Raw genomic sequence first — 26,998 nt, forward strand, 5'->3', positions numbered from 1 at the left:
TAATATTACTACAGTACAGTACAGGTGTGTGTAATATTACTACAGTACAGGTGTGTGTAATATTACTACAGTACAGTACAGGTGTGTGTAATATTACTACAGTACAGGTGTGTGTAATATTACTACAGTACAGGTGTGTGTAATATTACTACAGTACAGTACAGGTGTGTGTAATATTATTACAGTACAGGTGTGTGTAATATTACTACAGTGCAGTACAGGTGTGTGTAATATTACTACAGTACAGTACAGGTGTGTGTAATATTACTACAGTACAGTACAGGTGTGTGTAATATTACTACAGTACAGTACAGGTGTGTGTAATATTATTACAGTACAGGTGTGTGTAATATTATTACAGTACAGGTGTGTGTAATATTATTACAGTACAGGTGTGTGTAATATTATTACAGTACAGGTGTGTGTAATATTACTACAGTACAGTACAGGTGTGTGTAATATTACTACAGTACAGGTGTGTGTAATATTATTACAGTACAGGTATGTGTAATATTACTACAGTACAGGTGTTTGTAATATTACTACAGTACAGGTGTGTGCAATATTACTACAGTACAGGTGTGTGTGATATTATTACAGTACAGGTGTGTGTAATATTACTACAGTACAGGTGTGTGTAATATTACTACAGTACAGGTGTGTGTAATATTATTACAGTACAGGTGTGTGTAATATTATTACAGTACAGGTGTGTGTAATATTACTACAGTACAGGTGTGTGTAATATTACTACAGTACAGGTGTGTGTAATATTACTACAGTACAGGTGTGTGTGATATTATTACAGTACAGGTGTGTGTAATATTATTACAGTACAGGTGTGTGTAATATTATTACAGTACAGGTGTGTATAATATTACTACAGTACAGTACAGGTGTGTGTAATATTATTACAGTACAGGTGTGTGTAATATTACTACAGTACAGCACAGGTGTGTGTAATATTACTACAGTACAGGTGTGTGTAATATTACTACAGTACAGGTGTGTATAATATTACTACAGTACAGTACAGGTGTGTGTAATATTATTACAGTACAGGTGTGTGTAATATTATTACAGTACAGGTGTGTGTAATACTACTACAGTACAGGGGTGTGTAATATTATTACAGTACAGGTGTGTGTAATATTACTACAGTACAGGTGTGTGTAATATTACTACAGTACAGGTGTGTGTAATATTATTACAGTACAGGTGTGTGTAATATTACTACAGTACAGGTGTGTGTAATATTACTACAGTACAGGTGTGTGTAATATTATTACAGTACAGGTGTGTGTAATATTACTACAGTACAGAACAGGTGTGTGTAATATTATTACAGTACAGGTGTGTGTAATATTATTACAGTACAGGTGTGTGTAATATTATTACAGTACAGTACAGGTGTGTGTAATATTACTACAGTACAGTACAGGTGTGTGTAATATTACTACAGTACAGTACAGGTGTGTGTAATATTACTACAGTACAGGTGTGTGTAATATTACTTCAGTACAGTACAGGTGTGTGTAATATTACTACAGTACAGGTGTGTGTAATATTACTACAGTACAGGTGTGTGTAATATTACTACAGTACAGTACAGGTGTGTGTAATATTATTACAGTACAGGTGTGTGTAATATTACTACAGTGCAGTACAGGTGTGTGTAATATTACTACAGTACAGTACAGGTGTGTGTAATATTACTACAGTACAGTACAGGTGTGTGTAATATTACTACAGTACAGTACAGGTGTGTGTAATATTACTACAGTACAGGTGTGTGTAATATTACTACAGTACAGGTGTGTGTAATATTACTACAGTACAGGTGTGTGTGATATTATTACAGTACAGGTGTGTGTAATATTATTACAGTACAGGTGTGTGTAATATTATTACAGTACAGGTGTGTATAATATTACTACAGTACAGTACAGGTGTGTGTAATATTATTACAGTACAGGTGTGTGTAATATTACTACAGTACAGCACAGGTGTGTGTAATATTACTACAGTACAGGTGTGTGTAATATTACTACAGTACAGGTGTGTATAATATTACTACAGTACAGTACAGGTGTGTGTAATATTATTACAGTACAGGTGTGTGTAATATTATTACAGTACAGGTGTGTGTAATACTACTACAGTACAGGGGTGTGTAATATTATTACAGTACAGGTGTGTGTAATATTACTACAGTACAGGTGTGTGTAATATTACTACAGTACAGGTGTGTGTAATATTATTACAGTACAGGTGTGTGTAATATTACTACAGTACAGGTGTGTGTAATATTACTACAGTACAGGTGTGTGTAATATTATTACAGTACAGGTGTGTGTAATATTACTACAGTACAGAACAGGTGTGTGTAATATTATTACAGTACAGGTGTGTGTAATATTATTACAGTACAGGTGTGTGTAATATTATTACAGTACAGTACAGGTGTGTGTAATATTACTACAGTACAGTACAGGTGTGTGTAATATTACTACAGTACAGTACAGGTGTGTGTAATATTACTACAGTACAGGTGTGTGTAATATTACTTCAGTACAGTACAGGTGTGTGTAATATTACTACAGTACAGGTGTGTGTAATATTACTACAGTACAGGTGTGTGTAATATTACTACAGTACAGTACAGGTGTGTGTAATATTATTACAGTACAGGTGTGTGTAATATTACTACAGTGCAGTACAGGTGTGTGTAATATTACTACAGTACAGTACAGGTGTGTGTAATATTACTACAGTACGGTACAGGTGTGTGTAATATTACTACAGTACAGTACAGGTGTGTGTAATATTATTACAGTACAGGTGTGTGTAATATTATTACAGTACAGGTGTGTGTAATATTATTACAGTACAGGTGTGTGTAATATTATTACAGTACAGGTGTGTGTAATATTACTACAGTACAGTACAGGTGTGTGTAATATTACTACAGTACAGGTGTGTGTAATATTATTACAGTACAGGTATGTGTAATATTACTACAGTACAGGTGTTTGTAATATTACTACAGTACAGGTGTGTGTAATATTACTACAGTACAGGTGTGTGTGATATTATTACAGTACAGGTGTGTGTAATATTACTACAGTACAGGTGTGTGTAATATTACTACAGTACAGGTGTGTGTAATATTATTACAGTACAGGTGTGTGTAATATTATTACAGTACAGGTGTGTGTAATATTACTACAGTACAGGTGTGTGTAATATTACTACAGTACAGGTGTGTGTAATATTACTACAGTACAGGTGTGTGTGATATTATTACAGTACAGGTGTGTGTAATATTATTACAGTACAGGTGTGTGTAATATTATTACAGTACAGGTGTGTATAATATTACTACAGTACAGTACAGGTGTGTGTAATATTATTACAGTACAGGTGTGTGTAATATTATTACAGTACAGGTGTGTGTAATATTACTACAGTACAGGTGTGTATAATATTACTACAGTACAGTACAGGTGTGTGTAATATTATTACAGTACAGGTATGTGTAATATTACTACAGTACAGGTGTGTGTAATATTATTACTGTACAGTACAGGTGTGTGTAATATTATTACAGTACAGTACAGGTGTGTGTAATATTACTACAGTACAGGTGTGTGTAATATTACTACAGTACAGGTGTGTGTAATATTATTACAGTACAGTACAGGTGTGTGTAATATTACTACAGTACAGGTGTGTGTAATATTACTACAGTACAGGTGTGTATAATATTACTACAGTACAGTACAGGTGTGTGTAATATTATTACAGTACAGGTGTGTATAATATTACTACAGTACAGCACAGGTGTATGTAATATTACTACAGTACAGGTGTGTGTAATATTACTACAGTACAGGTGTGTGTAATATTACTACAGTACAGTACAGGTTTGTGTAATATTACTACAGTACATAGTCAGGATGTCTGTGTACATGTGTCTCATCTGTATAGTGAGTCATCCTCCACAGCTTCGTAAGATCCAACCATTTCCAAGAACTGTGGATGTGAGTAAGAATATGCAGGTTTCCTCTGTGTCAATTTAGTTTGACGCATGCTGAATGAGTGACTCATTCAGTAAATATGGATACGCCCATGTTTTGAACCACAAATTAAAATACCCCTTTCAATTATAAAAATACAGTTCAACACAGCTACACTGCACCAAAATGGTAGTGGTTTTACAGTAGACCCTATACAGTTAGACAGCCACCATGTTGGTGCAGTGTGGATTCTGTAATGGAGTGCACAGTGTACCAAAGGGCCCTGAACAAAAATGGCGTCAGTGTTACTGCAAAGTTAATTCACCATGTACCTCCGGGGTCCTGCCCCAATATGGCCACAGTGTTACAATAACTTTAACTCACCATGTCTGTGGGGTCTTGGAGCCAGAGGCGTATAAGCGTGGCCAGGGTGTAGTAGAGCACCAGCAGCATGATGGGGTTGACATAGTGGTGCCAGGCCAGCGCCGGGTTGACCCGGAACATCCAGGTGTAGGAACAGTCAGTCTGTACCACCGACGAGATGCCAAACAGACTGGTGGAGGGAGGAAGGTGAGAGGGAGGGAAGGACGGGCGGATGGAGAGGGAGGGAAGGACGGGCGGATGGAGAGGGAGGGAAGGACGGGCGGATGGAGAGGGAAGGACGGGCGGATGGAGAGGGGGAGAAAGGCGGGGTGGGGAGAGCATTATTTCTTGCACAGTTGTGCGGGGATCTTGAAGTGTTCTTAAAAATCTGAGAACAATCCAGCCACATTCTATTGACATGCCATTCACCATGTATAGCTGAGAGAGAAATAGAGAGAGAGAGACAGAGAGAGAGACAGAGAGAGACAGAGAGAGAGACAGAGAGAGAGAGAAATAACCAGAATTGGCCATATTATATTACTGAATAGGCAAGCAAATACTTGTGGAAGGGATTCTGAGAATTAGAGAATAGCAGCAGTCAGCAGTAGCAAAGAGGATATCACAGAATGAAACACCGCCATTACTTTTATTCCCTCTTTAATTACAATTACCCCCCTCTGCATCTTGGCAGTTGGCTACATGTAAAAAATGAACTTCTACTGGTACAGCACTCTCTGGAATGGTAACCCTGATGAGTAGCATAACCAGACAGTACATTTGATTAGTTCTCCCAAGTCATATACTCACATACCATAAATGATCAAACACACACTTTTTACATGGACAAGACTTGAAAGACAGTGTGACAGTGTGACAACAACCTCTCCCTCAACGTGATCAAGGAGATGATTGTGGACTTCAGGAAAAAAGAGGACCGAGCATGCCCCCGTTCTCATCGACGGGGCTGCAGTGGAGCAGGTTGAGAGCTTCAAGTTCCTTGGTGTCCACATCACAAACAAACTAACATGGTCCAAGCACACCAAGACAGTCGTGAAGAGGGCACAACAAAACCTATTCCCCCTCAGGAGACTGAAAAGATCCTCAAAAGGTTCTACAGCTGCACCATCGAGAGCATCCTGACTGGTTGCATCAACTGCTCGGCCTCCAACCGCAAGGCACTACGGAGGTGGTGCGAATGGCCCAGTACATCACTGGGGCCAAGCTTCCTGCCATCCAGGACCTCTATACCAGGCGGTGTCAGAGGAAGGCCCTAAAAATTGTCAAAGACTCCAGCCACCCTAGTCATAGACTGTTCTCTCTGCTACCGCACGTCAAGCTTTACCAGAGCGCCAAGTCTAGGTCCAAGAGGCTTCTAAACAGCTTCTAACCCCAAACCATAAGAATCCTGAACATCGAATCAAATTGCTACCCAGACTATTTGCATTGCCCCCCCCCTCCCCCTCTTTTACACCGCTGCTACTCTCTGTTGTTTTCATCTATGCATAGTCACTTTAATAACTCTACCTACATGTACATATTACCTCAACTAACCGGTGCCCCCGCACATTGACTCTGTACAAGTACCCCCCTGTATATAATCTCGCTATTGTTATTTTACTGCTTCTCTTTAGTTACTTGTTACTTTTATTTCTTATTCTTATCCATATATTTTTTAACTGCATTGTTGGTTAGGGGCTCGTAAGTAAGCATTTCACTGTAACCTGTTGTATTCGGCGCATGTGACTAATACCATTTGATTTGATTTGACATGTTTCTATAATGCTGTGTATTTTCGATGAGATAATGAATGTAGATAGTATGAATATGGGCTGCAGCCCGGTGCTGGGGACCCACCAAGACAAAGTCACTGGTATAAACAACTGCAACTGCTTGAAGCATGTCTCCGGAACCACAAAACCCACAATTCCCTGGCATAACATCTTAGTATTCTCAGAAACACTTTCAATTTACACCAGCAGTAACAATGTTTTGGTCTCTCTCTCTCGCTCTCTCTCTCTCTCTCTCTCTCTCTCTACTGTTTTAATAACACTAAAGAAGGCAGTCCGCAAGCAAAACAACAACAGATGTCTCCCGGGTAAAGGAAAGGAAAGAAACGGAGAACAGAACGAGAGAAAAGAGAGGGAGAGATGCCAAAGTGCACAATAGTCACTCCAGCAGTCTTTCATTTTGGATTTATATCATGCCGCTATAATCGACCAGAATAGTTGTCTTTGGGATCACGGCCGTCATGTCCTGTTAGGAGTAAGTCGGCCTATGAGCCTTGAGGTGCACAAACATTCTAAAACTGCAGCTTTTATTAATAAGAAATAGAACCTAGAACACACTTAGTAACACGATGGGTTTAGGTGCGTGGCTCTTTTCAACTGGCCAAAGGAATAAATGTGTTATATCCTCTGCCTCCTTGGCATAGCCAGCCTCCGAACCAGATGCTTTCAGGCCCAAGCACTGCTGCCACAGCTGGGGAATGCTAACCACTGACTACTGGTGTGTCTTCAATCAAGTGGCATAGGGTGAATGTCAATAGTATTTATTTGATTCCTCATGTCCTCTCTCCTCGCCTCCTTCTCAAAACACATTGGAGGAGGTCAGAGGAGAGGCGATGAGGATATAGGAAACGAGGAATCAAATGCCACAGGGCACTGTATGGGTCATTCTAATCTGCCATGGATTGTCATGGTTTCCCAAGGAAGATAGACAGCGAACGTGGTTCAGAAATAATCTACAACAGGGATTGCAGGAGATCAAATATGTAATTTGTCGAGTCATAAGCACTACCACATGCAAACGACTCCGATTGGATACACAACAAGAACACACACAGACGAGTCATTGATACACCCTTTCTTGCGCTGACGCTGTGATAAACACTTATAGCAAAAAAAACATTTGGCATTTTATGGGCTACTTTCAAGTAGTTTTTATTCTGCAGTTTGGGTCTAAATTGAAAAGCACACATATTTCGGTTAGAGCTCGGGTAGTAACCAAAACGGTATCCTCACCCGCAAATGTCAAATGACAAAGCTGGTAGTGATTGTGACTATTTGATTGTCAGAGGGTTCTTTGTTTCCGCCCATTGGCAAGACAACGCTGCACAGCATCAGCCCAGTACTGTAACTATTAGTGGTGGGCAGCGTACCAATTTGGGGAACATTTTGGGCCTTAGTCTCACAGACTTACTCCTGAGCCTTTGTCTCACAGACTAACTCCTGGGCCTTAGTCTCACAGACTTACTCCTGGGCCTTTGTCTCACAGACTAACTCCTGGGCCTTTGTCTCACAGACTAACTCCTGGGCCTTTGTCTCACAGACTTACTCCTGGGCCTTTGTCTCACAGACTTACTCCTGGGCCTTTGTCTCATAGACTAATTCCTGGGCCTTTGTCTCATAGACTAACTCCTGGGCCTTTGTCTCACAGACTAACTCCTGGGCCTTTGTCTCACAGACTAACTCCTGGGCCTTTGTCTCAGAGACTAACTCCTGGGCCTTTGTCTCAGAGACTAACTTCTGGGCCTTTGTCTCATAGACTAACTCCTGGGCCGTTGTCTCATAGACCAACCCCAATTCAGCAAAATGGTCTGATCAAGTGGTAGAATAATGGGTTTCATTAAAGAAATGAGTGTAGTCGTATAGAGAACGATCCCAACCCCACTCATTTATTTCTCATCCCTTTGCTTCTTCTTTCACTGTACTTCCAAGGAGAAATATGTTTCAGTACAAATATAAACTCACAGCATTGGGGTGTTCTGTGTCTTAAGTCTTTCACATAACACTGTATTGTTTCAAAATGATTTTTTAGGAGTTTGCATGAAATGTAATGTCGTTCCTGGTGATTTTGAGAGAGCGAATGGGGTGCTAACGTTCGACACATTAAAGCAAGACGGTCTTGAAGGTCGATCGCATTGTGTTTATTTGTACTGTTATGTCACAGAATACCCCTCCCCTCACTCACACACACACACACACACACACACACACACGCACGCACGCACGCACACACACTTATTATCACTTTTATACGACGGGTTAGCAACATATTCAAATAATGATTTACATATTTTCATTAAAAAAGTTATTTTGATAAATGTATTCATATTATTTCATCCTTCCACAAGATATAGTCCCGACACAAATCTAGGGTTAGGGTTGCTACCCAAGCCGGCTGGTCGTTCGTTCTATCGGTTCGGTTGCCATAGACGCGACCCAGTCGTTCAGTCTTTTTGTTCTGTATCTATGGACGTGACCCAGTCGTTCAGTCTTTTTGTTCTGTATCTATGGACGTGACCCAGTCGTTCAGTCTTTTTGTTCTGTATCTATGGACGTGACCCAGTCGTTCAGTCTTTTTGTTCTGTATCTATGGACACGACCCAGTCGTTCAGTCTTTTTGTTCTGTATCTATGGACGTGACCCAGTCGTTCAGTCTTTTTGTTCTGTATCTATGGACGTGACCCAGTCGTTCAGTCTTTTTGTTCTGTATCTATGGACGTGACCTAGTCGTTCAGTCTTTTTGTTCTGTATCTATGGACACGACCCAGTCGTTCAGTCTTTTTGTTCTGTATCTATGGACGTGACCCAGTCGTTCAGTCTTTTTGTTCTGTATCTATGGACGTGACCCAGTCGTTCAGTCTTTTTGTTCTGTATCTCACGTTTCTTTTAGAATAACATTTCATTTTCAACAGAGGAGATTTGTATAAACCTTGCTGTCTGTCTCTCCGATGTTAGATGCTTTGTACAGTATAGTAGAGATTAGGCTTATAAATTCCCTGGCTGAGCTGATGAGACAGTCCATTGCGCTGTCAGATGGAACAGACTAAATAGACACTTTAACATCATAGATTTAGCCGGTGGTAACTTGTGGAATAGACACCGGCTGGAATGCGGTTTCAACCAATCAGCATTCAGGATTAGACCCACCCGTTGTATAAAGAACAATAATATACAGCGTTACAGCAAACTCCAAATACAGAACAGCCTTTGGACCACTCCCCACCACATGAACGCACACAGACACACACAATCAGTTCTCTGACAACTGGTTTGTAAGGTGTTTGTGTTCTGTCGTCAGTTACAGATTTGGCCAACTAGTTGGGGGGCACACTTCAGGGTGAACGAGCGCTTTCAGCAATTAGTCCTGTATCCTTCACTAAGGCCTTTCTGAAACAATGTTACCGGCACCAAGCAACAGAAACACTATATTGACCATCCCTCCCCAGGACTGCCTGTTGGTGTAGTTCAAGCATTGTTACAGCGTTCTCCATCTAAAAAGAGTCTGATCATGGCCTAATTTAGATAAATTGCATCTACTTTACTTAGGGTCTCTCTCTCTCTCTCTCTCTCTCTCTCTCTCTCTCTCTCTCTCTCTCTCTCTCTCTCTCTCTCTCTCTCTCTCTCTTCTCTCTCTCTCTCTCTCTCTCTCTCTCTCTCTCTCTCTCTGAACCAGTCAGCTTAAATTTTTTCTCGCTCACTCCCACAATTCGTGTCGAGTTCCCTGAAACCAGCTGTGTAATTTCTGTGCGGGCCAAGAATGGGCTGGCGTAATGAGAACCACCTGGGTCGGTGGAGCGGAGGGGAGCAGGAGCTGGGCCGGCCGGTGCCACCTCTCCCTGGTCTGGTTCTCTCTGGGCCCTGATAGGGGCTGGGTGGATGGAGGGGCCAGATGCACCCGACTGGGTCACAGGGTGGCTGGGGGAGTGTGTGTGTGGGGGGGGGGGGGGGGGGGGGGGGGACTACTTGTCTAGAGGCCCTTGACCTAGGTTGAAATGGGAGTGGGTGGCTTGGGGAATGTACCAGGTCAGAGTGTGTGAGTGCAGTGTGTGTGTGTGGGGAGGGGGTACTACTTGTCTAGATGCCCTGGGTCACAGTGGGTGGGATTGTGTGTGTGTGTACAGTATGGGTCACAAACTGTGTGTGTGTGTGTGTGTGTGTGTGTGTGTGTGTGTGTGTGTGTGTGTGTGTGTGTGTGTGTGTGTGTGTGTGTGTGTGTGTGTGTATTGGGGGAGGGGGGGGTTGAAGTGTGTGTGCTTATCTAGGGTAGAGGTATTCTGAGTTTATGGAACTGCAGGGCCTAAATAAGGGGATAGACTGTTTGGGGAAATGAGCAGAGTACAGTGATTTGTGGGATACCGATGTTAGCCTTAACTAAGATCTAGTTGAAATACAGTGGTTAGTTGGAAAACATTAAACCCGACACAATCTAAAAATCTATTTACCCTACGGTAGTCTCCCGATGCTCAGTGGTTGCACATCATCGTACAGGGGCTCAACTTTGGTTTTAAAAGTGGGGGATTATTATTATTACTATAACTTTTGGGGGGGGTAAACCCTCCAAACAGCCTACCCGACTGCTCGTAGGCATCCGCATGGTCCTAAAGCACACCATTGCCTTGTTTAAAAAAAAAATCACATTCCAATGATAAACCTGGGGGGGGGGGGGGGGGATGCAATTTCAGAATGTCTGTGTGTGGGGAGGGGAGGGGGGCATGTCCCCCCCGTACCCAGTGAAAGCTGCGCCCCTGTCATCGTACAATAACTTTTCAGATTTCAGAACATAACCTAAGAATGCTGCCAGCACAAACTTTAGAGCCGGGCTACAGAATGACGCAATCAAGTATATGATCCGTACCTTTGAGAATAATCTCTTGGTTGTAAAATTCTAAACGATTCGACTGGTCGTTAATCTCTCATTTCTATTACACTTTCCTCCATCGGGAAATGTCACATAAGAAATGAAAACCTATGATCTGAAATACAAAATACTATGCCCATAGAGACAAGGTAGATCACGAAAATACTTTGAGAGTTTTAATTGGAGGTTTTGGTCTGATATCTTGTTTCTTTATCATTGTGACACTTCTTTCCCTCCCATTAAATGGAGATCCCATTTGTGTAAAATGTTTGTGATGGTTCCTGTGATAGGATAGAGGCAGCATAAAAATAGTCTACATACAACACAGACCTCATTCCTTGTGACTTGTCTTTGCAATTCAGAGTCACCTTCTGACAATTATTTTATTTAACTAGGCAAGTCAGTTAAGAACAAACTCTTATTTTCAATGACAGCCTAGGAACAGTGGGTTAAGCTAACATTTGAAGTAAATAATTATCACCTAAACTTATGTACAGACTACTTTGTGAAGTAGGAGTCAACAGGTAGCCTAGTGGTTAGAGCGTTGAACTAATAACTGAAAGTTTGCAAGATCAAATCCCAAGGTGACAAGGTAAAAGTCCGTCGTTCTGCCCCTGAACAAGGCACTTAAGTGTTGCCTGTATGGTTCAAATACACATATAATACACAGTCCTGTCAGAAAGCATTCACACCCCTTGACTTTTCCATATTTTATTGTGTTACAAAAGTGGGATTAAAATGGATTTAATTGTCATTTTTTGAAAACGATCTACACAAAATACTCTGTGATGTTAAAGTGGAAGAAAAATTCCAACATTTGTAAAACAATATATGAAAAACAAAACACTAATATATCTTGATTACAGATGAAGTCGGAAGTTTACATACACTTAGGTTGGAGTCATTAAAACTCGTTTGTCAACCACTCCACAAATTTCTTGTTAACAAACTACAGTTTTGGCAAGTCGGTTAGGACATCTACTTTGTGCATGACACAAGTAATTTTTCCAACAACTGTTTACAGACAGATTCTTTCACTTATAATTCATTGTATTACAATTCCAGTGGGTCAGAAGTTTACATACACTAAGTTGACTGTGCCTTTAAACAGCTTGGAGAATTCCAGAAAATTATGGCATGGCTTTAGAAGGTTCTGATAGGCTAATTGACATCATTTGAGTCAATTGGAGGTGTACCTGTGGTGGTATTTCAAGGCCTACCTTCAAACCCAGTGCCCCTTTGCTTGACATCATGGGAAAATCAAAAGAAATCAGCCAAGACCTCAGAAGAAAAATTGTAGACCTCCACAAGTCTGGTTCATCCTTGGGAGCAATTTCCAAACGCCTGAAGGTACCACGTTCATCTGTACAAACAATAGTACGCAAGTATAAACACCATGGGACCACGCAGCCGTCATACCGCTCAGGAAGGAGATGCGTTCTGTCTCCTAGAGATGAACGTACTTTGGTGCAAATTGGTGCGAAGTGCAAATCGATCCCAGAACAACAGCAAAGGACCTTGTGAAGATGCTGGAGGAAACAGGTACAAACGTATCTATATCCACAGTAAAACAAGTCCTATATCGACAGTCCGCTCAGCAAGGAAGAAGCCACTGCTCCAAAACCACCATAAAAAAGCCAGACTACGGTTTGCAACAGCACATGGGGACAAAGATCGTACTTTTTTGAGAAATGTCCTCTGGTCTGATGAAACAAAAAGAGAACTGTTTGGCCATAATGACCATTGTTATGTTTGGAGGAAAAAGGGGATGCTTGCAAGCTGAAGAACACCATCTCAACCGTGAAGCACGGGGGTGGCAGCATCATGTTGTGGGGGTACTTTGCTGCAGGAGGGACTGGTGCAGTTCACAAAATAGATGGCATCATGAGGGAGGAAAATTATGAGGATATATTGAAGCAGCATCTCAAGACATCAGTCAGGAAGTTAAAGCTTGGTCGCAAATGGGTCTTCCAAATGGACAATGACCCCAAGCATACTTCCAAAGTTATGGCAAAATGGCTTAAGGACAACAAAGTCATGGTATTGGAGTGGCCATCACAAAGCCCTGACCTCAATCCCCTAGAAAATGTGTGGGCAGAACTGAAAAAGCGTGTGCGAGTAAGGAGGTCTACAAACCTGACTCAGTTACACCAGCTCTGTCAGGAGGAATGGGCCAACATTCACCCAACTTATTGTGGGAAGCTTGTGGAAGGCTACCAGAAATGTTTGACCCAAGTTAAACAATGTAAAGGCAATGCTACTAAATACTAATTGAGTGTATTTAAACTTCTGACCCACTGGGAATGTGATGAAAGAAATAAAAGCTGAAATAAATCATTCTCTCTACTATTATTCTGAGATGTCACATTCTTAAAATAAAGTGGTGATCCTAACTGACCTAAGACAGGGAATTTTAACTAGGATTAAATGTCAGGAATTGTGAAAAACTGAGTTTACATATATTTGGCTAAGGTGTATGTAAACTTCTGACTTCAACTGTACATAAGTATTCAACCCCCTAAGTCAAAACATGTTAGAATCACCTTTGGCAGTGATTACACCTGTGAGTCTTTCTGGGTAAGTCTCTAAGAGCTTTCCATACCTGGATTGTGCAACATTTGCACATTATTCTTCAAAAAGCCAAATTGTCAAATTGGTTGTTGATCATTGTTAGACAACCATTTTCTGGTGTTGCCGTAGATTTTAAGTCAAAACTGTAACTCTTAAAACACTGGAAAATTGGTTGTTGATCATTGCTAGATGATGATTTTTCAGGTTTTGCCATTTATTTTCACGCATATTTAAAACTAACTTGGCTACTCAGGAACAGTCCCTGTCTTCTTGGTAAGCAATTCCAGTGTAGATTTGGCCTTGTGTTTTAGGTTATTGTCCTGCTGAAAAGTGAATTAATTTCCCAATGTCTGGTGGAAAGCAGACTGAACCAGGTTTCCTCTAGGATTTTGCCTGTGCTAAGCTGCATTTAGTTAATTTTTATCCTGAAAATCTCCCCAGTCCTTAATGATTACAAGCATACCCATAACATGATGCATCCACCACTATGCTTGAAAGAGAGTGGTATTCAATAATTTGTTGTATTGGATTTGCCTCACATAACACGTTGTATTCAGGACACCATCCGAAGCGTAATTAATAACTTCACCATGCACAAAGGGATATTTAATGTTTTTTTTATTTTTTAATCCAAATACCAATAGGTGCCCTTCTTTGCGAGGCATTGGAAAACCTCCCTGGTCTTTGTGGTTGAATGTGTGTTTGAAATTCAGTGTTCAACTGAGGGACCTTACATAATTTAATGTGTGGTACAGAGATGAGGTAGTCATTAAAAATGTATGTTAAACACTGTTATTGCACATATAGTGAGTCCATGCAACTTATGTGACTTATTAAGCACATTTTCATCTTCCTGAACTTATTTAGGCTTGCAATGAACTTATTTAGGCTTGCCATAACAAGGGAGTTGATTACTTATTGTCTCAGGACATTTCAGCTTTCATTTTTAATTAATTTAATTAATTCCCCTTTGACATTATGGGGTATTGTGTGTAGGCCAGTGACCAAAAAAATCTAAATTTAATACATTTTAAATTCAGGTTGTAACACAACAAAATATGGAAAAAGTAAACGGCTGTGAATACTTTCTGAAGGTACTGTAATATTAGTCTATTTCTTAACTCATGAAACCACAACTCTTTAGTTATTTAGGGAATACCTTTTCGCTCAGGAGCACCCCGACGCAGGGACAATGACCTCTTTAAAGATAAAAAACAACAAGAGATACCACTGAGTATGTTATATCATTCCTTGACAACCTGAATTTACTTCTCTATAAGTTAAGCCCAAATACGTTACACAACGTCTTAGGTCAATACCAAGCTCAACTCCACTCCTTTAAACGCAAAACATAAAATTCCCATGGCATGACAACATCCCAACTGCTATTCCCGTTCAAAAATCGTCCGTAAAGTTGTTGGCGGGTGGAGCGGGCCTGAGTGTCTGATGCCGGGGCCAGATGAAATACACCATGATCTACAGCCTCCAGCAGATGTCAAACACATTGTTGTGTGTTGTCTGTAGTGAAGAGGCAGACGATGCACATGTTTTATCAGAGGGCCCTTTAATCTTAAAGGTGCACCATCCACTGACAACTCCCAGTGCTGCTTTTCGTAGGAATTCCTCTCCCTTTCTTTTGTTTTGATAAAGAGAGAGAAAGATAGGGGGGAGAGAAAAGAGAGAGCGAGAGAGGGGAAGGGAGAGATAATTCTTCACCCTTTCAACTTGACACAAGTAATCTCTTCCACAAGAAATACCATTGCTTTCACGGTCGGATTGTAACTTACCCGCTGTGACGCCGGATACAACCAAAGCCAGCGGACGGACACTTGACACCGACTCTGACACATGCAATCGGCTCAGTCTTTGAGAATTTGATTTATTTTGGTGTATTTTTATCCCCTAGACAATTTTTTTGAGGGGTAATCTTATTGGTCACAGTCAGAGCCTCAGTGTTCCTGTATTCCTATACAGCTAAGTGATTACACACGAAGATGTTATCCTGATTTGCTGTGATTCAAAATGATCATGTATACAGATGTGTCGCTTTTTTGAATATTGTATGTGGGTTGCCTTTAGATTTCAACGAAAGGTGATGTATTTAAACTACATGAAAACATTTCACATTACATTTTAGTAGACACTCTCTTTAGTTTTACTTACAGTAGTGAGTACATACATTTGACATACTTTTTCACATTGGTCCCCCATGGGAATTGAACCCACGGCCTTGGCATTGCAAGTGCTAGGCTCTACCAACTGAGCCACACCTCCCCTGAAAAAACACACATGCACACACACCCACAGCACACTTTCTCACCTGGCGTAGCTATCCCCGGGTGGGATGAGCTCCTGGAAGAGCTGGAACTGGTAGAGGTAGAGAACCACCAGGTGTCCAGCACTGAAGATGGCCATGAGGACACACAGACAGCTGAAAATGAGCGGGTGGAAGGTCCGACAGAAGGACCACCAGGTACACAGGCCCAGGAAGGTGAAGAAGTACACCGCAGAGGTCAGGGAGGGCAGCATGATGCCTGGAACAGAAGCAGAGGAGGACATAGTGGCTGATAGAACATCACCAGTGAGACTGGATGGAGCAGTTTGCATTGTATTTCCTAGTATTGACTTTACGTTGTTATCCGATCGCATCTCAGATTTTTACGTTTCACACCAGCGAATGAAAAATATGGTACCATTCTAGGTAAGGAAGTTTTACATTCAGTAAGGCTTTGGGAAACAAGGGTCATCCTAACCATTAATGTGTGTATTGTCTCATGCAATTTTTTATATTGAATACTGAATGTTTCCAGGTAAAATGTCATTAAATTCAATCAAAGATTCATTCAAGTCAATTCAAGCAAATTAGAAATTGAGTAACTGCACTGCTCTGTTGATACGTTTGGGATTGTCAGTCATTCGTTTGAGTGAGGGCACTTACCTGTAAGGCCCAGTAATATGGTGACCACTACTTTCCCTGCAGTGGTAATAAGATTCCCAATGATCTCCTTGACTTTGGACGCCACCGCCGCTATCTGACGAAGGATTATCATCTTAGTGCTCTCCTCCTCTTCTTCACCTTCCTCTTCTTCCCCCTCTCCTGTCTCCTCCACCTCGTCCCCGGTCATCTCTCCATCCCCGTGTTCAAATTCCTCCTCGAACACCAGGTCGTCCTCCTCCAACCACACCTCCTCCCTTTTCTCCTCCACCTCCTCCCTTTTCTCCTCCACCGCCTCCCTTTTCTCCTCCACCGCCTCCCTTTTCTCCTCCACCGCCTCCCTTTTCTCCTCCACCTCCTCCCTTTTCTCCTCCACCTCCTCCCTTTTCTCCTCCACCGCCTCCCTTTTCTCCTCCTCCTCGTCTTCCTTCTTTTCCTGGGGAAAGAAGATGAATACAATGAGTATCAACGCAGAAATTAATAACCTGCACACCTTGCTCCATTGAGTAGAAACGGCTTTGCTGAGTAGCTCTGCTTTGTTGAGAGAAATCAATCCAATAGACTGTGAAGACATTGTATTGGATGAAGTCATTGTGTTGCCAATATGTCTGATACTTTGAGTGTTTCTGTGTAGAGACAACAGAGCTGAGCTAAAAACCCTGTCAAGCATTTGATGCAGAACCATGTTGCAGCGAAGCTGCTGATAGAGGTGTTTTTTGGAGGGTTCGAGGAGTTACGTCCCATTGTAATGATTAATGAGAAGGGTTGGAGGAGAGATTACAGGTCTGTTTGACAGTGACATACAGCAGGACCGTACTCCAGCCATTTTAACTAGCTGTCTCTTTTTGAGGCATCAAACGACTAAACAAGTCTAACGACTGCCTCCAATTCAGCAAACCTGCACTTTCATTAAACATCAGCCAGTGCGTGTTTTGATTTAAATAGCAATAATACTGTTGGCTATTTAAGACTGCTGTCATGCAAACCAGGAAAAAGGAATATGGATTGTAAATGGTTAGCTAGCATTCTGGTTTACATTAGCCATGAGCTATAGTGTACGTCTCATTGCATTTAATAATGTCAGAAAATAACATTGGTTCATAGCAGGCCATATGGTGAAGGTAACAAAGGGAAAAAGCTTAAGAGATTGTTTTGTGTATTCATAACATAAATCCCAGGAAAACAATATATGTTGACCTTGCGTCATTGCTGGTATCTTCTGTACTATATTATAGATGTTGCTCTCCTTCTCCCATTTATAAATAATACATATGTCAACAGGTGCATTTCAAATGTACATAAAGACTAATTATTAGCCTGTTTGTCTGTGCATTAGATTATAAAGTGACATGCGTTAGGCGAAAGACTCTCCTAACGAGGTTAGGGGAACATAAATGAATCTACTGGGACATAACAGGATGGATGAGCATTAAGAGAAATTAGATTAGGTGTGGGACGCTGGAGACGAGACAGAATGTGGGCTTCACCTCAAAAGCAGCAGACAGACTAGCTGACTCCGAACTGTGGTAGATGCTCAACATCGGTTAACGTATGTTTTTATCATATGTACTTCAAATGTCAGTTGTTAAAACTTTCTAGGGTACGTGGGATGCTAGCGTCCCACCTGGCCAACATCCAGTGAAATTGCAGAGCGCCAAATTCAAAAACAGAAATAGTCATTTTAAAAATTCATAAAACATACAAGTGTCATACATCGGTTTAAAGATTAACTTCTTGTTAATCCAACCACGGTGTCAGATTTCAAAAAGGCTTTACGGCGAAAGCATACCATGCGATTATCTGAGAACAGCGCCCAGCAGACAAATCATTACAAACAGTAACCAGCCAAGTAGAGGAGTTCCACAAGTCAGAAATAGTGATAAAATGAATCGCTTACCATTGATGATCTTTATATGGTTGCACTCACAAGACTCCCATTTATTCAATACATGTTTGTTTTGTTCGATAAAGTCCATGTTTATATCCAAAAGCCTCAGTTTTGTTCGCGTGTTTTGTTCAGTAATCCACAGGCTCAAACGCAGTCAAAACAGGCAGACGAAAAATCCAAATAGTATCCGTAAAGTTCGTAGAAACATGTCAAACAATGTTTATAATACATCCACAGGTTGTTTTTAGTCATAATAATCAAAAAAAATTCAATCGGAAAATAACGTTGTCAATATAAAAGGTGAACAAGAAAGGCGTGCTCTCAGTCGTGCGCATGAAAAAGCTCTGGGACACTGAATGGTCCACTCATTCAGAGTGGTCTTACTCCATAATTTTTCAGAATACAAGCCTGAAACAATTTCTGAAGACTGTTGACATCTAGTGGGAGCCATAGGAAGTGCAATTTGAGTCCTAAGTCAATGGACACTAATGGCATTCGATAGAAAACTACAAACATAAAAAAATCCCACTTCCTGGATGGATTTTTCTCAGGTTTTCGCCTGCCAAATCAGTTCTGTTATACTCACAGACATTATTTTAACAGTTTTGGAAACTTTAGAGTGTTTCTATCCAAATCTACCAATTATATGCATATCCTAGCGTCTGGGCCTGAGTAGCAGGCAGTTTACTTTGGGCACGCTTTTCATCCGGAAGTGAAAATAGTGCCCCCTACCCTAGTGAAGTTAATTCAATTTAGAACACTTAGATAAAGTGTTTTAGAACACTTTAGATAAAGTGTTTAAAAATATACATGTTAGTTACATAGTAGTTACAACTGTTATAGGCCTACCTGTTTGTAACTTTGTAACAATATGTATTTACACCGTAATTATACCTAACCTACTTATATAAATACATAGGTTTTAGGATCCTTTTCAACACTGGAAATGTCCACAAGGTAGCAGACAATGGACAAAAGTATACTATTTATGTCACAAGAAGCAATATTTTACACAACCGTAAAAAACTAAAGCAGTGGTATAAAATTTAACTGTGATGGAGATTCAAATTGAACGCACCTGTTCTTTTACATACTTTGCACAAAAGATGTATCAAGTAACATTGTGGATATTGTTCAAACAAAATATGAATGATATGCACTCAAGTCATAACAATCATTTAATTTATACAGCAGGCTTTGATGCCTACATCTAGATGCATTAATCATAGGTTCACTGTCCAATGTATCACTCCAAATAAACAATAAAAAGAAGTCATAACTATGAGGAAATCCAATTCTGCTCGTCCGGAAGGGAAACAAAAGCAATACAAAGGCTTCTGGGTATAGACATGTTATTTCTGGATTGGCAAAATCCAAAATTACCACAAAAAAGGAAATTCAAAGGGCACTGGATTGGAATAGTTCAATGTTTGATATTTATCATAATAAATACAATTTGAAGGAAAAACTAAGAAAGTTTTGCTTCAGAAACAGACATCACTAATTAGATAAAAAGCTCCCATTTCTGAACACAGAAAAAGCTAACTATTGCTAAAAAACTAAACTATTCTTCAGAAAAAAAGTGTTGTCATATGGGTACCTGTGGTCATCTGAGATTAATTGGCATAATTTCCTAAAAACATTATTCTCTCATGGTTCATATAGACACATAATAGTCCAACGTGTGAGATGAAAGAATCTTTGGGGATTCGGCTGAGAACTCGAGACCATCGTTCAGTCACTGTTGCTGTGGTGGGAACCTGAACCTGGACCATGGTTAAACCATATCTAAACCAGGTTGATCATTTCAACAGCACACTCTGGTTTAATATCTACACTGCAGTCAGCAATTACAGAACTGAAATAAAAAAAACATTAGTGCAGCCTAATCATTTGTTTATTTGAAAGGGGCCTACATGGTAAAAAAATGAAACCTGCCTACATATTTCCCCTACTCTATATTTATTATACCACCACAATGAATGAGCGCTCTGTGCGATCACTCGCCGCCCTATCGCAAAATCTCCACAGAGTAACACAAACAAGTCTTTCTCGCTAGAGCCTGAGAGAAAATACCAAAGTCAGTAATCTGCTCACTATCGGACGTGGCATATCATAATTGATCAAACAAGTTCCGTTTGATGAAGCCCGGTTTATTTAACCGCGGCAACTGCTCCCATGTGGCCGTCGGGTGGCCGCGCCAATGCAGCTTGCAGCTGGGAGTTCAAACCCCAATGCTCAACAGAGGAGGCAGCGAAATAACCAACGGCTCCCTAATGAACCTCCTGAGGGATCAGATTCCACATCGTCCTCCCGGCTCTCACAAACAGGCTCTCAGTCTGTCCACAGGCCGCACCTACTGAAACATACCATATCACTACCACACTAAGATGATGGAGGTGGTGGTTGGAGTCAGTGGGGTTTATTGTAGCCAGTCTAGACATCAGCACCTCCCCTGGTAGGTCTACTGCTGGTTCACTGTACAGTATCATGACTAGTACATACTGCCGGTTCACTGTACAGTCTTATAACTAGTACATACTGCCGGTTCACTGTACAGTCTTATAACTAGTACATACTGCCGGTTCACTGTACAGTCTTATAACTAGTACATACTGCCGGTTCACTGTACAGTCTTATAACTAGTACATACTGCCGGTTCACTGTACAGTCTTATAACTAGTACATACTGCCGGTTCACTGTACAGTATTATGACTAGTACATACTGCCGGTTCACTGTACAGTCTTATAACTAGTACATACTGCCGGTTCACTGTACAGTCTTATAACTAGTACATACTGCCGGTTCACTGTACAGTCTTATAACTAGTACATACTGCCGGTTCACTGTACAGTCTTATAACTAGTACATACTGCCGGTTCACTGTACAGTCTTATAACTAGTACATACTGCCGGTTCACTGTACAGTCTTATAACTAGTACATACTGCCAGGTTCACTGTACAGTCTTATAACTAGTACATACTGCCGGTTCACTGTACAGTCTTATAACTAGTACATACTGCCGGTTCACTGTACAGTCTTATAACTAGTACATACTGCCGGTTCACTGTACAGTCTTATAACTAGTACATACTGCCGGTTCACTGTACAGTATTATAACAAGTACATACTGCCAGTTCACTGTACAGTCTTATAACTAGTACATACTGCCGGTTCACTGTACAGTCTTATAACTAGTGCATACTTCCGGTTCACTGTACAGTATCATGACTAGTACATACTGCCAGGTTCACTGTACAGTATCATGACTAGTACATACTGCCAGGTTCACTGTACAGTCTTATAACTAGTACATACTGCCGGTTCACTGTACAGTATTATAACAAGTACATACTGCCGGTTCACTGTTCAGTATTATGACTAGTCATACTGCTGGTTCACTGTACAGTATTATGACTAGTCATACTGCCGGTTCACTGTACAGTATTATAACAAGTACATACTGCCGGTTCACTGTACAGTATTATGACTAGTCATACTGCTGGTTCACTGTACAGTATTATGACTAGTCATACTGCCGGTTCACTGTACAGTATTATAACTAGTACATACTGCCGGTTCACTGTACAGTATTATGACTAGTCATACTGCTGGTTCACTGTACAGTATCATGACTAGTACATACTGCCGGTTCACTGTACAGTCTTATAACTAGTACATACTGCCGGTTCACTGTACAGTATTATAACAAGTACATACTGCCGGTTCACTGTACAGTATTATGACTAGTACATACTGCCGGTTCACTGTACAGTCTTATAACTAGTACATACTGCCGGTTCACTGTACAGTATTATAACTAGTACATACTGCCGGTTCACTGTACAGTATTATGACTAGTCATACTGCTGGTTCACTGTACAGTATTATAACAAGTACATACTGCCGGTTCACTGTACAGTATTATGACTAGTCATACTGCTGGTTCACTGTACAGTATTATGACTAGTCATACTGCTGGTTCACTGTACAGTATTATAACAAGTACATACTGCCGGTTCACTGTACAGTATTATGACTAGTCATACTGCTGGTTCACTGTACAGTATTATGACTAGTCATACTGCTGGTTCACTGTACAGTATTATAACAAGTACATACTGCCGGTTCACTGTACAGTATTATGACTAGTCATACTGCTGGTTCACTGTACAGTATTATGACTAGTCATACTGCTGGTTCACTGTACAGTATTATAACTAGTACATACGCCGGGTCACTGTACAGTCTTATAACTAGTCATACTGCTGGTTCACTGTACAGTATCATAACAAGTACATACTGCCGGTTCACTGTACAGTGTTATGACTAGTCATACTGCTGGTTCACTGTACTGTATCATGACTAGTACATACTGCCGTACTACATTACTTTCCTATCAAGCCTTGTACTTTTGCCACAAAACAACGAGGGTATTTGCTTTCACTAAGCCTTTAAGCTTGTGAAAAACCTAAGGGATATTGCAAGAAGTGGGCAGGCCTGTCGAGTGAAGCCACAAAGGCCGAATCCAATTCTATATCCCCAACCACAAGCCTCAGTTTAGTACCTTACAAATGACACATATAAAACCCAAGGGAAACACCATACCAAAGGCATTGGGAGCCATTCAGCTGTTAGGCCAGTGCCCTGTAAATTAGTCTATTGGTAAAGCCACAAATAACCAGATCAGACCTTGAGGCTTCTAAGGCTCCAATGAACAATAACATCCGGTGGTCCTGCTTGGCTCAGATGGTAAGACAGAGCTGCTAGCAATCGGTTTTCCTGTTTTACATCCATAGGCTTATTAACACTAAAGATTGCAATTACATAATTCGTTTTACATTGTTGTTTGTTTTTATAATGGAAACGCTAGCTATTCTCTCTTGGAATTTGAATGGCCTTAATAATCCTATCAAATGTTCCAGGTGTCTTGATATCCTAGCAAGAAACCATATTGATATAGCAATGGTCAAAGAAACACCCCTACCTCAGAAAGACGTACATACAGTAGAATAGAGAACTATTCGTACAAACTGGCTGCTTTTTCATGAGCCCCAAACAAAACTGAAGGTGTAATCATAATGATACAGTGCATTCAGAAATGATATAGACCACTTGTCTTTTCTACATTTTGTTATGTTACAGCCTTATCCTAAAATGGATGAAATATTTTTCCCCCTCATCAATCAACACAAAATACCCCATAATGACAAAGCAAAAACACTCTTGTGTGCAAATGTATAAAAAATAAAAAACTTATATCACATTTACATAAGTATTCAGACCCTTTATTCAGTGCTTTGTGAAAAGCACCTTTGGCAGCGATTACAGTCTCAAGTCTTCTTGGGTATGATGCTACAAGCTTGGCACACATATATTTGGTAGTTTCTCATATTGTTCTCTGCAGATCCATCAAGCTCTGTCAGGTTGAATGGGGAGCGTCGCTGCACAGCTATTTTCTGGTCTCTCCAGAGATGTTCGATCGGGTTCAAGTCTGGGCTCTGGCTGGGCCTATCAAGGACATTCAGAGACTTGTCCCGAAGCCACTCCTGTGTAGTCTTAGCTGTGTGCTTAGGGTTGTTGTACTGTTGGAAGGTGAACCTTTGCCCCAGTCGGAGGTCCTAAGCGCTCTGGAGCAGGTTTTCATCAAGGATCATTCTGTACTTTGAGGAGTGGCTTCCATCTGGCCACGCTACCATAAAGGCCTGATTGGTGGAGTGCTGCAGAGATGGTTGTCCTTCTGGAAGGTTCTCCCATCTCCACAGAGGGACTCTGGAGCTCTGTCAGAGTGATCATCGGGTTCTTGGTCACCTCCCTCACCAAGGCCCTTCTCCCCCATAGCTCAGTTTGGCCAGGCGGCCAGCTCTAGGGAGAGTCTTGGAGGTTTTCCCTTTTCCCGATTTCAAATAGGCTTTTTAGCGAAAGCACTACAAGCGATTATGTTAGGTCACCACAAAACCACAATAAGCACAGCCATTTTTCCAGCGAAAGATAGCTTTCACAAAAACCAGAAATAGAGTAGATCAAATTAATCACTAACCTTTGATTATCTTCATCAGATGACACTCTTAGGACTTCATGTTACACAATACATGCATGTTTTGTTTGTTAAAGTTCATATTTATAACAAAAAATCTGAGTTTACAATGGCGCATTAGATTCACTAGTTGCAATAACATCAAGTGATTTTACATAGCCACATCGTTTCAACAGAAATACTCCTCATAAATGTAGATGATAATACAAGTTATACACATGGAATTATAGATATACTTCTCCTTAATGCAACCGCAGTGTCAGATTTTTAAAAAACTGCAAAAATCTGAGACGGAGCTCAGAACAATAGCCAAATTAGCCGCCATGTTGGACTCAACAGAAACCAGAAAATACATGATAAATGTTTCCTTACCTTTGATGAACTTCATCATAAGGCAGTCCTAGGAATCCCAGGTCCACAATAAATGCTTGATTTGTTCGATAATGTCCGTTATTTATGTCCAATTAGCTACTTTCGAATTGTTTACCAAATGCCCTAACCAAAGTCTCAAAGCGCGTCCACTATAACATGATGAAATGTCCAAAAGTTCCGTTACAGTCAGTAGAAACATGTCAAACGATGTACTGAGTCAATCTTTAGAATGTTGTTAACATACATCTTGAATAACGTTCCAACCGGAGAATTACATTGACTTCAATTGACCGATGGAACGGAGCTCACTCTCACGTGAAGGCGCCAGTTCAATGCGTGGGCACCTCATGGAAGTGATTACTCATTCCTGTCTTCTTCGGCACCCCTTCACATTAGAGTCATCAGACAAAGTTCTATTGACTGTTGACATCTAGTGGAAGCCGTAGGAAGTGAAAACCCATCCATATCTCTCTGTATTTTCAATGAGAGCTTGGTTGAAAATCTGGCACCCCCAGAAAATATCCAAACAGGAAGTGGAACCTCTCAGGTTGCCTGCCATATGAGTTCTGTTATACTCACAGACATAATTCAAACAGTTTAAGAAACTTCAGAGTGTTTTCTATCCAATACTACTAATAATATGCATATATTATCAACTATGACATAGGAGCAGGCCGTTTACTCTGGGCACCTCTGTGCACCTTTCATCCAAGCTACTCAATACTGCCCCTTCAGCCATAAGAAGTTAATGTGATATTTCAGTTTTTTTATTTAATACATTTGAATAAGGCTATAACGTAACCAAATGTGGAAAAAGTCAAAGGGTCTGAATACTTTCCGAATGCACTGTATATGGGATCAGTAACATAGCGACTCATTAACCTTACACCCTAAAGATATCAAACTAAGAGGGGCCCTAGATTTAAGGCAGAGTGAACTATAGGTGGAGCCACCCTGTAAGGGTGAAGTCTAGGATCAGAGTGGTGGGTTTCAGTAGGCATCAGTAGCGGCCACCATTGTCTTGTCCCTTTCCTACAGTAGCTCCTAGCTAGTATCAGCTAGCTACATCTGTAACTAGTTCACTACCATTGACTAGCCTACAGACTAGCCCACAGGTCCATGGACTAGCTATAGCATCACAGTGAGCCTGTACATTGGCAAGTGTGATGACTAGGCTGTGGAGTTGTGAGAGAGCCAGCCAGTGATCAGAGCAGATCAGAAAGGAGTACAGCGGGGCAGTATGGTGGTGAGGTTCTAATTAGCCCCTGAGTCATACAGCTGTAAAGGACCCTGCCAAGGGAGGGTGGGAGGGGGCACATACCAACTCATTACCACTCCACAACACGCTGTACACTTGGAGAGAACACGTCCCCACACTGCTTTTATTAGGAGCGAGAGAGAGAGAGAGCGAGAGAGAGAGAGAGAGAGAGAGAGAGAGAGAGAGAGAGAGAGAGAGAGAGAGAGAGAGAGAGAGAGAGAGAGAGAGAGAGAGAGAGAGAAAGTTTGGAGCAGGAGCTCTGTCCTGGCACTGAGATTCTTTCACTGGCACCAGATGAGGAGCAGTGAGAATACGAGTCATCAGATGAGGAATGGTGAAGATACGAGCCACCAAATGAGGAGCGGTGAAGATACGAGCCACCAAATGAGGAGCGGTGGAGATACGAGCCACCAAATGAGGAGCGGTGAGAATACGAGCCACCAAATGAGGAGCGGTGAAGATACGAGCCACCAGATGAGGAGCGGTGAGAATACGAGCCACCAAATGAGAAGCGGTGAAGATACGAGCCACCAAATGAGGAGCGGTGGAGATACGAGCCACCAAATGAGGAGCGGTGAGAATACGAGCCACCAAATGAGAAGCGGTGAAGATACGAGCCACCAAATGAGGAGCGGTGAAGATACGAGCCACCAGATGAGGAGCGGTGAAGATACGAGCCACCAGATGAGGAGTGGTGAAGATACGAGCCACCAGATGAGGAGCAGTGAGAATACGAGCCACCAAATGAGGAGCGGTGAAGATACGAGCCACCAGATGAGGAGCGGTGAGAATACGAGCCACCAAATGAGAAGCGGTGAAGATACGAGCCACCAAATGAGGAGCGGTGGAGATACGAGCCACCAAATGAGGAGCGGTGAAGATACGAGCCACCAAATGAGGAGCGGTGAA

At 41.2% G+C, this 26,998-nt stretch overlaps 1 protein-coding gene across 1 annotated transcript in view; it reads right to left on the reverse strand.

Moving 5' to 3' along the window:
• Positions 1-26,998, reverse strand: part of LOC129859213 (piezo-type mechanosensitive ion channel component 2-like) — a 183,321-nt gene that overhangs the window by 72,360 nt on the left and 83,963 nt on the right. Inside the window, exons 6-9 of the mRNA XM_055928700.1 lie at positions 16,865-16,966; positions 16,534-16,804; positions 15,916-16,129; positions 4,404-4,572 (exon numbers count right to left, since the gene is read on the reverse strand). Coding sequence (XP_055784675.1) covers positions 4,404-4,572; positions 15,916-16,129; positions 16,534-16,804; positions 16,865-16,966 — 756 coding nt within the window. The remainder of the gene's footprint in view (positions 1-4,403; positions 4,573-15,915; positions 16,130-16,533; positions 16,805-16,864; positions 16,967-26,998) is intronic.

This window comes from Salvelinus fontinalis, chromosome 7 (assembly GCF_029448725.1).
Source record: "Salvelinus fontinalis isolate EN_2023a chromosome 7, ASM2944872v1, whole genome shotgun sequence".
NCBI classification, from domain to species: Eukaryota; Metazoa; Chordata; class Actinopteri; order Salmoniformes; family Salmonidae; genus Salvelinus; species Salvelinus fontinalis.